Raw genomic sequence first — 13,851 nt, 5'->3', positions numbered from 1 at the left:
CGGCTGCAGCGAGCAAACGGTCGGTGAACCCATCCTCAAAATCTATGGTCCCGCCTTGCAAAGAGGGGAAGAAGCTGGATGTGTCGGGAAAGCGCATAATATATACCACAATCTTCCATCAAGGCTTCCAACGCTCTGGCCATCCTGTCCCGGTATGATAGAGTTGTGGTTTACACTAGACCCACTCCTGGAATTATTGCCAGATGACCAGAGAACTGAGGCTTTGGAACTATTTCAGGAGGGGGAGGTGACCTCTGATCATGCCATCACTATGGCTATGGACGATGTGGATTCCGGCTTCTGCCAAATCAGGCGTCAAGGTTGGCTGAAGGCTGCCAATTTTAGACCGGAAATTCAGGCCAAGGTGGTAGATATGACTTTTGACAGCGATAATCTCTTCAGAAAGGCAGTGGATGAAACACTGCAGGCCATCAAGACGGACAGAGATAGCAAGGTCACTAGGAACCCTGCAGCAGCACCGTTCGTCTTCCTTTCAGTCCTCCAGTAGTGCGTTTGGAAGATCCTCAAAGGGTTACGCCTCTATATCCTGCCGCCAGCCTTCCCGCTGCACAGTGCAGGAATCATACAGAGGTCGGTCCCAAGCTTTCGGTGGAGGACTGACTCAGCCCAGGGCCCGGGCACCCACCTCAGCACCTCGGTGGGAGGCCTTCTGTCAAATTTTGTCAATCCCTGGAGAGACATCACCACAGACAAATGGGTGCTGGATATTATGAGGAATGGTCACACACTGGAATTCAAATGCAAGTGCCCTCGTATTTCCCCTGTAACGAGGAAGGAACAACACACTGCCCAGCTGCTGTGGGAAGTACAAGCCATGTTGCCAAAGGGCACAATAGAACCCGTCCCACTGCGAGCATACTCCAGATACTTTCTAGTCTGAAGGAAATTGGGGGCTGGTGCCCAATCCTGGATTTACAGCGCCTCAACAAATACCTAGGGACCCAAAAGTACAGGATGGTCACGTTGCAACAAGTGCTTGGCCAACTGGCGGAAGGGGACTACATGACAACTCTCGATCTGTAAGATGCCTACTTTCACTCCCCCATTCATCCAAAGCATCAAAACTTTGCTTCGTAGTTCTGGCTAATCACTACCAGTTCAAGGCGCTGCCCTTTGGCCTGAAGTCAGCACCAAGGGTGTTCACGATGTGTTTGGCCGTGGTAGCAGCACATCTACGTCTCAAGGGCATACACGTCTACCGGCACCTGGACGACTGGCTCATCCGGTCACATACTCTGGCAGTGCAACACACACAGGAGATCATAGGCCTGCTAACAGGGCTTGGATTCTCTATCATTTATCCAAAATCTTGCATAACGCTGTTGGAGGATGTTGTGTTTCTGGGGCGCATCTCAACACAGTGGCGTCCCTTGCGTTAATCCCAGTAAAGCGGGGGCTGGCCATCTTGGGGAAGGTGCATCGTCCGTTCGCCATCTAATCTGCAACCATCTGAGTCATCAAGTCGCTGCTGGGCATGATGTTCTCCTGCATACATCTGATCCAGTTCTGCAGGCTGCAGATTAGGCCACTCCAGGAGTTTCTGGACTGCAGGTGGCAACATGCCATGGGCAATTGGTCAGACAAGTTAAAGCTCAACCTGGAATTCAGGCAAGCCATTCAATGGTGGAAGTTGCACTCTCACTTTACGCAGGTTTCCCCATTTTGAACCCCTCCATTTCAGGCAACAGTCAACACGGACGCCTCGCTGGATGGATGGGGTGCCCACATCGTACAGTTCCAAACAAGAGGCCTTTGGCTGTCGGAGGAGAAGGATCTACATATCAATGAGCTGGAGCTTCGGGGCGTGTTCTGGGCCTGCACATCGTTCTTGACGCTTCTGAAAGGTCAATTGGTAAGGATTTTCACAGACAACACCACCACAGTGTTCTACATCAGGAAGCAGGGTGGAACCCGATCCCCTGCTCTGTTGTTGGAGGTAAAGAACATGCTCCTTGTACCCTTTTATCTAGCAGGTATAAAGAACACCATAGCGGAAGCCCTCAGCAGGGAGCTTCAATCCGATCACGAATGGGAGTTGCAGCAGGGCCTATTGAACTGTCTGTTCCGAAAATGGGGTTGTCCCGAAATCGATCTGTTTGCCACAGCAACAAACTCCAATGCAAGCAGTTCGCCAGCAGGTTGCCTCAACCGGGCACCTTGGGGGACGCCTTCTCACTCAGATGGATGGTCTATTCCTGTGCGCTTTTCCTCCGATTCCCCTTTTGCTACGCGTCATCAACACTCTGAGGAGATGCTGCTGCAAGATGCCTCCATCAAGGTGCACCTGGTGGACATTTCACGATACATCCGTTCACCTACAAAGCCATCGTTATGGCCTCACAGACTGGTCAAACAATTCATGAAAAGTCTCTTTAGGTCTTTCCTTCCAGTGAAAGCTCTGGCCCCAGCGTGGGAGCTCAGTGTTGTCCTCACGAAGGTCATGTGTCCTCCAGTTGAGCCTTTACATCTTGCTCCTCTCAAGTTTCTTTCATGAAAGGCTTCATTCCTGGTGGTGATCACTTTGGCCAAGTGGATAGGGGAGATCCAGGCTCTTTCCTGCAAAGCCCTCTACTTATCGCTACAGCCTGCACTCACCCCTCCTTCATGGTGAAAGTCCTGTCTGAGTTCCATCCGCTTTTTCTTCCTGCACTTATCAGACCTACCCTGTCTGCCTTATCAGTCCTACCCTGTCTGCTGCCTTAAACCCAGCACTTGCCAATTGCTGGCTGCACTACTGTTGCCTTTATTATTTATTTATGTATTATTATTTATCTGTTTCTCCTTTGCTTCGCACTTTCCACTTCTCCCCCCTCCATGCACTTTTCCCCCTCCCCCTCTCTCATGCACTTGCGCGTTCTCAATTTCACTGGGCCTAGTAAGATAGTTGTTTTGTTCTCCCCTGTTCCCCTCCCTTGCCTTGCCCCACTCTGAAACACTTATGTACGAACCCGATAGAATTAAAATATCAATATCATCTCAACAAACCTTTAGTGCTTCCAGTTTTCTTCCCAAATCCGGTTTCGGCTGATGAACGGTCACTGCATACGCTGGACGTTGCCCGTGCCTTAAAGTTCTATGTGGGCCGTTCGAAGGATTTCTGGAAGACTTCTCAGCTCTTTGTGAACTTTGGTCCTGTGAATCAGGGAAAGGCCCTGTCCAAGGCCTCCCTATCCAGGTGGCTCTCCGGCTGTCACATGCACTGTCATCGTCTGGCCAACAGACCCCTCCCATGCCGGCCGAAAGCCCACTCTACCAGAGCTGCATCGAGGGCGTTTCTCTCTTGAGTTCCCCTGTTAGACATTTGCAGGGCTGCTAAGTGGAGGTCAGCACAAACCTTCACGAAATTCTACTGTGTGAACAGGGATTCCAGGGAGGAGTCCAGTGTCGGCCAGGAAGTGCTGCGCAACCTGTTCGCTTGAGGTGAGTCGGTTCCTGGGGTAAGTGTTGTAGTTCTGTAGAGCCTTGCCACCTCCCGTGGTTTTGTATTTGTTACTGTTGTATAATCATATTAATGAGTATGTGAATCCATGCCAGACCACATGCTGGAAAAGGAACAAGTTACTTGCATGTAGCGGTTGCTCTCCAGCATGGGTCTGGCATGGATTCACATGCAAACCCTCCCTCCGTCCCTGCTGTGGCTCTTCTGGGTTCATACTGCCACCTCACGTGCTTCTAATCTGAAGATGGCCGCTGGGGGCAGGTTTCAGGGAGATGACCGTCATTGGATAATGGATGAAAGGCAGTATTCAACCTTTCTTTTTATTTATGAGCATGTGAATCCTTGTAAGATCCATGCTGGAGAACAACAGTTACAGGTAAGTTACTTGTTCCATAGTATTTGTTAGAATGTATTTCGACTATGAAATGTTCAGTCATTTTCATAGCCACTGTATAGGAGAAGAAAGTGAGGGACCTACTGCAAGGTTTCTTGCACTTCATAACTTATATCAGTATTGTCCAAATGATCTAAAGCCTAATCTATGTTTTTGTTTTACTAGAGATATTATATCGCTAGTTCCCGTCAAATCCGACGACTCGATGGAGCATCTCGGTCCCCTGTAATCTCACACTTCAGCGAGTCTCTATTTGGAGCATCCACCATCCGTGCATATGGACACCAGGAGAGATTCATCAATCAAAACAAAGATGCAGTCAACGAGAATTTGGTGTGCTACTACAACAATGTTATATCGAACAGGTACGACACTAATTGGTTAATACTGTACAGATGATGGAATCATGAGATATTTCTACTGACTGACTTTGTGGGATGTTTATAGTGCCCAGCTATAGTGCCCAGCTGTGGGTGGTGCTGTGGTCTAGATTGCCTTTGGATTGTCAGGTGCCTGGGACTGTGGACTGTCGTGGACTAAAGCTACTGCTACTGTCATGTTGGCGAAAGGCTGGGCCCGGAAGGTAGTTAAAAAAGGTGACACAGCAAATCATTTGGGCACAAAAGTTGCTATGGCTTGCAATGCTTCAAGGCTGACCACGATTAATTGGGTTACCTGAAGCCAGAGGCTTATGAAAGCGCCCTCTGGGATCGAGGTGCAGAAAGAAGTTAGAAACGGGGATCCAGCAGCAATCGGGGTGGCTGAGACTGAGGTGGTGATGGATAACGTTGATGCTGAGGCTGCCACTGTGATCAACGTGGTCAGTCCCACAAGTAGCTTAGTGGTTGCCACTAGTGCCACCAAAGGTAATGCAGACGCTGATGACTCCTCAGCAGAACCGAGAGGCAGGTTGCAGGGAGGAGGCACTATTGGCACTATTGTGTTGGCCTCAAATTAAGTATCAGCACCTTTGGACGTTCATACTTATGACACATCTATTTGGACGTCTAACCCAAGGAATAGCTCTGGGCACAATCTAGGCACCGGATCTGTTTGTGATGGGCAACCAGGTATATTGACCATGTCCCCTCTACCCATTGTGTCAAATGATAAAACCTCTGATGTTGCTTATGAGCGGTTGCGCAGAGGGGCTGACATCCACGCCAGGACCCAGAAGTGCCGTCTAGGGAGACCGGGTAAGTGTGTGTTTGTGTGTGTGTTGTATGTGTGTGTAACTTTGGGTTGAGGGAGTCTTGGGAGGGAAGGGAAGGGATGCGGGGTGGCTGAGGGAGGATTGTTTAGGGGGTGAAACCCCCGATTTTGAATGTCAAGGCAGAGGGGTTGTAGGGGTCTGGGTCGTGGGGGTGGTCTTTTTGTTACGCGGCCTACAAAAAGCTAAATTATGACATAGAACCTGCAAGACAGGTTGGAGTGCCTAGCTTTGGAAGAAGTCATATGGGAGTACAAGGTGGGAACATGAAGGAGGGCTTCACTGAGGACATGGGACTGTCAACCACACAGGGCAGTCTGGTAGGCTGCTCCGGTCAGGTTTTTACTCGTGGGAGCAATTATTTTAGAGAACTCCTGTGTATTCCATCTACAATCAAAGAAATAAGTAGTAACCAACCAGTATGCCCACAGGGTGAACCTTGGATTTCTGCATCTGCATCCACTGATTTTTTTGGATTAAGCCTGCTAGCCGATGGTGAACCAGTTGTTGAACACAGCGCAAGCACAAACCCAGACCATAATTAAAATTTTGCCACACATCTTAACAGGTTCTCGATAGCATTTTTGGAATTGAAGGATGCCCTCAGACTGTTGACGGACAGGTGGAATAAGGACACAGGGAAAATGGATGCCTGTATTGGGGTAATCAGCCTGTTGGCAAAGTCTGTGTCCGGTCTGGTGTCAAGGGATGTAAATAAGAGTAAAGATATGTAGGTCCAGTCAGGGCATGATGTTATCTGTATCCCGGTGCAGGAAACTGATAAGGATTACTCGCAGCGTCCCCTGGTAGGGCTGGTGGCAAGCCCGAGGGTAGGGGTGATGGGGGCTGCTAAACCTGTGAGGGAAAAGAGGAACAGACAAATGATTACATCTCCGGAGCCCAAAAGTGAGGCTGAGTCTAACACAAGGAAGTCCATCCCCCAACTTACTATGAAGGTTGACAATGGAAAGCGGGGCAGTGCGCACAGATTTAAACCGGGTGACTGTGGAAATAACACTTGGAACAGACAATTGACTACATCTATACAGCAAAAAAGTGAGGCTGAGGCTAACTTCAGGATGCCTAGCCCTCAACTTACTTTCAAGACTGATAATGGAAAGCGGGGCAGTGTGCATGGATTTAATCAGGGAGACTGTAGGAATAACACTCAGTGCGTTGATGTCCCTCTGGGAATTCCATGTGGTGGCCTGATGTTGGGCACTCCCAATGTCGATCATCTGAGTGGCTGGCGAAACACAAACTTAATTTGTTGTTTTAAGGGCCTAACACATGGCAATAAAAATGCCTACAAAAGAGCCTTAGCGAAAGGCTTATCGGAGGTGCTGGGGGTGAATGATATTTCGTTCCCACTGTTTCCCACTGATGCATTTTCTTTGACTGAATGTTTTGTAAGGGGTGCAATGTTCACTTTTCTTTGCTTAATGCAAACTTCCGCCTGTGTATCCTAAATTGTCAGGATGCACTAGCTAGGAGGGGATCGAGGTATTTGAGGACACCAAGACTGACATATGCCATCTTCATGATTCATGGTATTATTGGCAAGAGGAAGGGAAAGGGGACGATGGCTCTTCAAAACCCGCACACGTCATTTCTGGGAAATAGTCCCAAGGTAATAGTATTGATCTTACCATCAGTCCCAATCGTCTTATTATTTATTTGACAAGAGTTGGAGCAGAGGCTGAGGCAGGCCATCTCCAAGAGTTTCCAGGTCTCCAAGCAGGGAAGCGAAAAGATGTATGAATTCCCTATACTGGCTCCACCTTTGGAACAGCTTTAGGGAATGTGGCCTGACAGTGGAGACTGAGAACTGCTCGACCCATTAGAGGGTCAAGTGAGTGGTGTCCTATTTCATTTTGTGTCTGAGCGGTCCCATGTCACCCACTCAGCCAGACCCCTGGTGATTATTTCATGGAATGTGGCTGGCATCAAATCTAGATTGGGCAGTCCAGAGACCAGGCCACTTCTTGTGAAGGTGTACATTGTCTTATTACAGGAGACTTGGGTTTGTGACATATTGTATAGCGGCACGGAAGAATCTTAGGGGACGCTGCTATTGAGGTGTGTCTATTCTGGTCAAAACCCCCTTATTTAGCAAACTGTTTCCCTTGGAGTATTCACATCCATTCTTGCAGGCAGTTAGAATCTGCATGATTGGTGAGAATGATATGTTGGTGGTCAACTTTTATAACAGTCCCCATTTTCAGTTCACTAGGGGCTGTCTCTTGGTGTTATCCTCCGTTATGGAAGACCTGGTCAATCTGGCTGCTGTTAACGGGGTTATTCCTTATTCTGGGTGGGGACTTCAACGCCAAGATGAGTGGCAGTCCCGGAACTGCTCTGTTTGATCACTCGGAAGACGATCTGGCCGGGATTCCGATTCCTATTATGAGGGATGTTAGAATCTGCACAGAGGGGATTAGGCTATGGAAGTTCCTCTATGAATGGGGGTTGCGTTCAGCTAACGGGCATTTCCTTGATGATGTCCCAGGTCCTTTTACTTTCTCGTCAGCTTCGTGTCGCTCAACGATCGGCTACTTATGTGTCCCAGTAAAATTCTGGAACCATGGTATCGAGTTTAGTGTGCTATGTGACATTTGCACTGATCATTTTGCCATCTGGTTTGTGATTAAAATACACGATAAACATGCACTGCAGGGATTGAGGTACCAGCCAGAGTTACCTGCTTCATTCACCCAGAGGGTTAGCAAAAAACTGTTAAATAGGCAGCCAGGCTCGTTTAATTCAGCTTGCACAAAGTCTAAGAGTATTGTACTTGCAACCCTGAACAATCCCCTGTCGTCAAAAAGGTATATAGTTGGTACCCAACCCATTTTTAAAAGGGTTACCGCCGTTAGGAAGATGGAAATTGAAGCTTAGTTCTGGGAGGTCTGGGTCAATTCTTCGGCCACTAATGATGGCAAGCTTTTTTGGGACATAGTGACGAAGGGCCTTTTTGCAAATTTAAGTCAAGAGGTGCTGTTGTTATGGTTTCTAATCAGGCTTGGGTGGCTCACTTTTCTGCCCTATACAGTGCGGGTCTTGTGGTTGCGGCTCCTGAACGACTGCTTGCCACAGATCTCCAGCAGTTGTCATACCCAGTGGAAGGAAGGATTGTTTTGAAAGTAGGGAAAATTGGATCATCCGTAAAATGCCAGGCCAGAAATAGGGCTCCAGACCCTGATAATGTTCCAGCAGACTTTTTCCTATCAGAACCAGATCTCTGGGCCCGATTTTGACTGTGGGTTTTAACGCTGCTTTCTTGGTCACGTGCAGTAATTCAGCCGATTATGTAAGAAGGGGCTGAGGGCACTACCAGCATCATATAGACCTATTTTGCTATTAGACTCTGTGTTTAAGAACATAGAGGGGGTTCTCTTGGGGAGATTGGAGTCTTGGGTGGAATGTAACCACATTATTTCCCTGATTCTGCTGTGGTTAGACCAGGTCTCGGAACGGCTGAGTAGTCCTTGAACCCTTTATTTGCTGGTGACTCTTTGTATATCAAGGATTCCTTTGTATATCAAGGATGAATTTATTTTCCTTGCTTTTATGGATCTGAGCACCGCCTTTGACAAGGTCAATCATAATAAGCTATGGTGTGTGCTCAGGTCCATGAACTGTTCAATTGAACTTGTGGATCTTGTGGGGAGACTGCATTCATCCGCAGTGGCTTGTTTAAGGAGTGGAGTGCAGGGACGGTGCACTGCTTTCTTTCAGGTGAAGAAGGAGGTGCACTAGGGCTGTGTGCTGGCCCCCCTGCTTTTCTGTCTGTACATTAATGGTCTTTATGCCAATTTAATCAATTCCACTCCGGATGTCCTCAGGCTGGGTAGCTGGCGCATGCCCTTACTGGCTTATGCAGACGATACAGTTCTGATGTCCCGTACTCCAGAGCCTTGCAGCGCTTGATTGATGATTATTCTTCATTCATGGGCTTACTGGATCTGAAGGTTAATGCCCAAAAAATCAGCAATCGTGGTCTGTAGTAGGGGGAAGTGTCCTCCAAAATTTCAGGCGATGTTTAGTGAGGGGGTCTTGATCCCCAGAGTCTCAAGTTTTTACTATATTTCCTTCAAAACTTAGTGCTGAAGACTGTGTTACCAAACAGACTGCAAGGTTCAAACAGGCTATAGGGGGAGTGGCACGAGCCATGGGCATGTTCAAGGCTAAACCGGTCGAGCTGGTGCTCAAGGCTTATAATGGGAAATCTATTTCTGTTACCGGGTATGGCATGGAGCTGTGGGGATATAGCAATGTAGGGCCCATCCAGGTGGTGAACACTTTTTTTAAACAAATATTGGCGTTTCCACACTCGGCCCCTAATTTTGCTGTCCACCAGGAATTGGACTGCAGGTTCATTGGTGACTCCATCTCAGCCCAGCCTCTAAATCAGTGGCTTTTTGTCTGGGGGAACAGTAAAGCCAGTTTAACTCAGGAGCTAATTAAACACTTGGTTCCCAGGGACCCCTACCTAAAGATTCCCAGGCTCTGGTATGTAAAGTCAATGTTGTCAGAAGACATGGCTTAATATTTTCACGTGTGATGTTATGCCACACAAGGTTCTTAGAGCTATAAAAGTAAGGGTGTTCCAGTGTATTTTGGATAATAGAGAGTCATTTGAGATCCAGAAGCCCGCTAATAGGAAACATGCGATCATTGCGAGCCCAGGTATGCAGAAATATTTGTGATGGGCACAGAACCATTCTCAGCGCGTTGTCATTACCAGGGCACACTTTAATTGTATCCACCTAAGAGCAGTGGTGCCAGCCTGGTCCAATGGCAATGAAAACCAACTGTGTATTTTCTGTGTAATGCCCAAGGAAGACTTGTCCAATTTTTTACTATTTTCTCCAGCTTTCTCCTTAATTAGAGATTGCACGCTTGCACCACTCTTACGGGTCAGGGATTCCTTCAGTATGAACCTGCTCTGTGCTACCTGTTATGGGTGGACTCAATCTGTGTGTGTTGGGGTTTATTATAATTTGAGGAAATGTTTAATGAAAATTGTCAGAACAGAATGTTTTTGAATTTTGCATTGTTCTTATGAGGATGGAATGTTGTTTATTCTTTTATTGTGTGATGTGTAATTATGTTGTCAATTGTGGTTTTTATGGGTAACTTTTGTATTCCTGAAATAAACTTTCTACAAGATTTCCATTGTTTCTTTTCACTGGCAGGCCCATTGCCTTGCCATTGTCCTCCCTCTCTCCTCTGGCTGAGTCCATCAATTCTGAAGTTAGAGCAAGGATGTTTAAACCACAGGTATTCCTTGCAATTCATTATTAGTAGTAAACAATAAAGACAACTTCATATGCCTATACCTAAATTCTACGCTTGACTTATTTTTTTACACTAACTTTTTAACTTGCTCTGGCACTGTCAGGCAGGTAGCAAGGGTAGGACTGCTTAAACGAGAGAGATGCTTACAGACAGGCAGAAAGTGATCAGTACCTCCTGATCAACCTGTTGGACATGTCAGCTCTGGTGTCCGGGAGAATAATAGTACTTTAAAAGCAGCTTTTAACACAGAACCCACTGATCATTTTCTGTGATGGAGGTTGACGTTATGAGCCATCATTTTCTTTGAGTAGCTGTTTTGTTATGCAGTGTGAACATGACTAGATGTCGGTTTCATAGTGCTCAAACATCTGGAAATTGGAATTAGTGTGTTGGACAAGGTATATGACATTTACAGAATGCTTGAGTGAGAACAGAATGTTATTCCTGACATTGAGAGATCAGTCCGAGACATAGAGTCATGATATGATATGGCATTTATAACGCACCTGTACACAAGTGTTTCTAAGCTTGACAAGACAAGGAGGGGGAAAAAGAGGGAGGACAAAACAATGATCTTATTAGGCCTTATGTCATTCAGATCGCACCAAGTGCAGGGAAGAGGAAGGGGAGAAGCGCTGAGGGGAGAGAAGTGCAGGAAACTCACGTGCAGCCAACGAGTGGCTGAGTGCAGGTAACTCAGTAAGTGCAGCCAGCAGGTGGCTAATATGTGTAGAGCAGGGAACTGTAGGGTTGCAGATACAGGCCATAAGTGCTGGGGGAACCAGGAGGCAGTGAGAAGGGCAACTGGACATCAGGGGCTTGGGCCCAAATTCAGAGGATAGCCAGGTGACCAATGCGTTGGGCAGTTGGGGCATCAGAAGAGTAGAGGAAGAGAGAAAGCTGAAGTGAAAAGGAAGATCTTGAGTTGCTTCCCAAACCAGAGGTGGTTCTGCTCAAGTTTGAGAGAGGCAGGGAGGCTGTTGCAGAGGGAGGCCCCAACCGAAGGGAGAGATCTGCCCCCAACTCTCTGCTTGGAGAAGCGATTAACCTTCAGAGAGTTGGAGGAGGATGAGCAGAGAGCTCGAGAAGGGAGATGTTTAGGAAGTGAGAGTGGGAGGTAATGCGTTCCCAGGCCCCGGAAAGCCTTGTGGACGATGCAAAGGGTCTTGAAATTGATGATTGCCACCACAGGGAGGCAGTGAAGAAAATTCAGAGCTGGAGAGATACGATCCCTGGGCTTGAGGCCAAGGACAAGTCTCGCATTCCTGTTCTGGATAAGTTGTAGAGGTCGTAGAGTAGAAGCAAGAAGATTTCGAAAGAGGCTGTTGCATTAGTTCAGCCTAGAGAGGACCAGAGCTCTGGAGACATTGAGTTAAGGAAAAATACCTCTGGGGGTCTTAGAGAATCAGAGATGTGAAAAGAGAAGGAGAGGGTGGAGTTGAAGATTACCCTGAGGTTCTTAGTCTCAAAGGAAGGAGCAGGAAGAGGGCCCAGAGTGGACGGCCAGAGAGAGAGTAAAGGAGGCAGCTGGTGTTCCAATGAGGAGGCTCTCGGTCTTACTGGCATTGAGGCAGAGATCATTGGAGGCACACCATTCCTGAATTGCGACCAGACAGTCTGGTATGAGAGAAGGAGACGAAGTGGCTGAGGGGAGCCTGAAAGAGAGCTGGGTGTCATATGCATAACACTGAAAGTTGGAGCAGAAGGTGGCAATGCAGTTGGCAAGAGGTGCCAGCTACTGGTTGAAAAGCCAGGGAGAAAGATTAGACCCCATGTGGGGCACCACAAGTAGAGAGAGAGAAGTCATAGGGAGGGAAGTCTAAACGTCAGGAGAAATAGCACCCGCACCTCCCTTGCCGAAGCGTGGGCCCACACTTCGGCACAGACTATATACACGCAGCAAAGCGGGACGCATTACGAGGCCAGCACCCCAAGTGGAGCACACGCAGTGAATCCGGTCCATCGGCGCAAGCGGCCACGTCCGGGAGACCTCTCTCTCCGCACTACGACCTACTCAGGCCGGTAACCAACAACTTGAGATCTCCTCATCAACGTCCCTCATATACCCACTGACAACAGGTGGTCCCTGGCACACGAGGCAGCCTTCTGCACTCCGCTCCCTCCCTTCGCCCCAGCCACGAGAAGGACAGCTTTTCCAACGAACCCTGCAAGCCCTGGAGAGTTAAAACACCTGCAGTGTCGGACTATAACCGAGGGACACACGCAGCTGCAATTCAACTGGTGCTGGGTCCTGCGAGCCTGCAGCGACACGCAGCCCCATGATACCATAAGTGGTTACAGTACTCATTGCCACGCCTAAGCACCTCACAGCTCTTTCCTGGGATCACTGTCTTGCCTCCCACTCATCCAACCCTAGCCAGCACTTCCCCCAACATGAGCATGAGACTTAATTTGGCACAGTGGGGGGAGGGGAGATCTGTGTGCAGGGCCGCATACTGTGCAAGCACAAGAAGCCAGGAAAGGGGCTGATAATTCTCAAAAGACCAAGAGGGGAAATTCAAGTATCACACAGGGCAGCGCACCCCTTCCCAGGGGAACGCCAGGAGCCACACTCAACGTTAGCACAAGCTGCAGGGCACTGGGTAACCCGCCTTGAGGCGTCCCGGCGGCTCTCTTTTCTGAACGCCACCGTTCTCCACACAGAACCCACCCGGACACCAACGCTAGTCCTCCCCAGCACTGGGCGAACCTGGATCCGCGCACCCTGGGTAGGCAGCGCTCGTTCAGCCACATGCCCGAAGCCATGGAACATAAAGCGGTCCAGAGATTCCGGGGAATGATTGCAACAGTGCCACTAAGTCGGATGTCTGCCTGCTGTTGGGGGAAATCCGCTCCATCAAATCTAGCCTGACATAGACTGTCACGGACCTACAAGCAAGAATGGCCAAGATGGAAGATCGAATGGAAGCTGTGGAGCATAACCAGCAGTTTGCGGACATCACAACAATAACGTTCGAGGGCAGACTCCAGGACTTGGAGAAAAAAGAGCGCGACATGCACCTCAAACTCGACGAACTGGAAAACTGGGAGAGGCGGACTAACATCTGCATTATGGGCCTTGAAGAGAAACAAGGAGGGACAACAGCGGACCTAGAGATTAAAGTAAAAGCGCTGATAACCTCCCTCTTTGAAACACCCCCTCCCCCCACCCTGGACAGGATCCATAGAGCCGGAGCACCACCGAAAGGCTGGCGTTCCGTCCTGGTAAAATGCCACAACTACAAATGGAGGCAGGGGATACTCCAGAAAGCCAGAAACCACAAGCCCATAAACTTTGAAGGATCGAGCATCAAACCATTTCAGGATCTCTCCGCCACCACACTAAATCTAAGGAGGAGTTGTCACCCCCTAACAGCTTGGCTACAAGAAGTTGGGATCCGATACCGATGGGGATATCCCTTTTCGCTGTGCTTCGAATACGACGGAGAAAGTTTCAGAATGACTTCAGAAGACTAAAACAAAAGA

The 13,851-nt window shown here is 48.5% G+C and overlaps 1 protein-coding gene across 2 annotated transcripts in view; it reads left to right on the top strand.

The window, feature by feature from the left end:
- LOC138526081 (multidrug resistance-associated protein 1-like) overlaps window positions 1-13,851 on the top strand; it is a 1,621,759-nt gene that overhangs the window by 1,435,338 nt on the left and 172,570 nt on the right. For both annotated transcript variants that reach the window (XM_069636425.1, XM_069636424.1), the window contains one exon: window positions 4,020-4,219. In XM_069636425.1, the coding sequence (XP_069492526.1) occupies window positions 4,020-4,219 (200 nt within the window). The remainder of the gene's footprint in view (window positions 1-4,019; window positions 4,220-13,851) is intronic.

Source organism: Ambystoma mexicanum, chromosome 7p (assembly GCF_040938575.1).
Source record: "Ambystoma mexicanum isolate Mex_15411 chromosome 7p, UKY_AmexF1_1, whole genome shotgun sequence".
Taxonomy (NCBI): Eukaryota; Metazoa; Chordata; class Amphibia; order Caudata; family Ambystomatidae; genus Ambystoma; species Ambystoma mexicanum.
The sequence above is the reverse complement of the archived record's forward strand: the minus strand, read 5'-3'. Positions and strand labels throughout refer to the sequence as shown.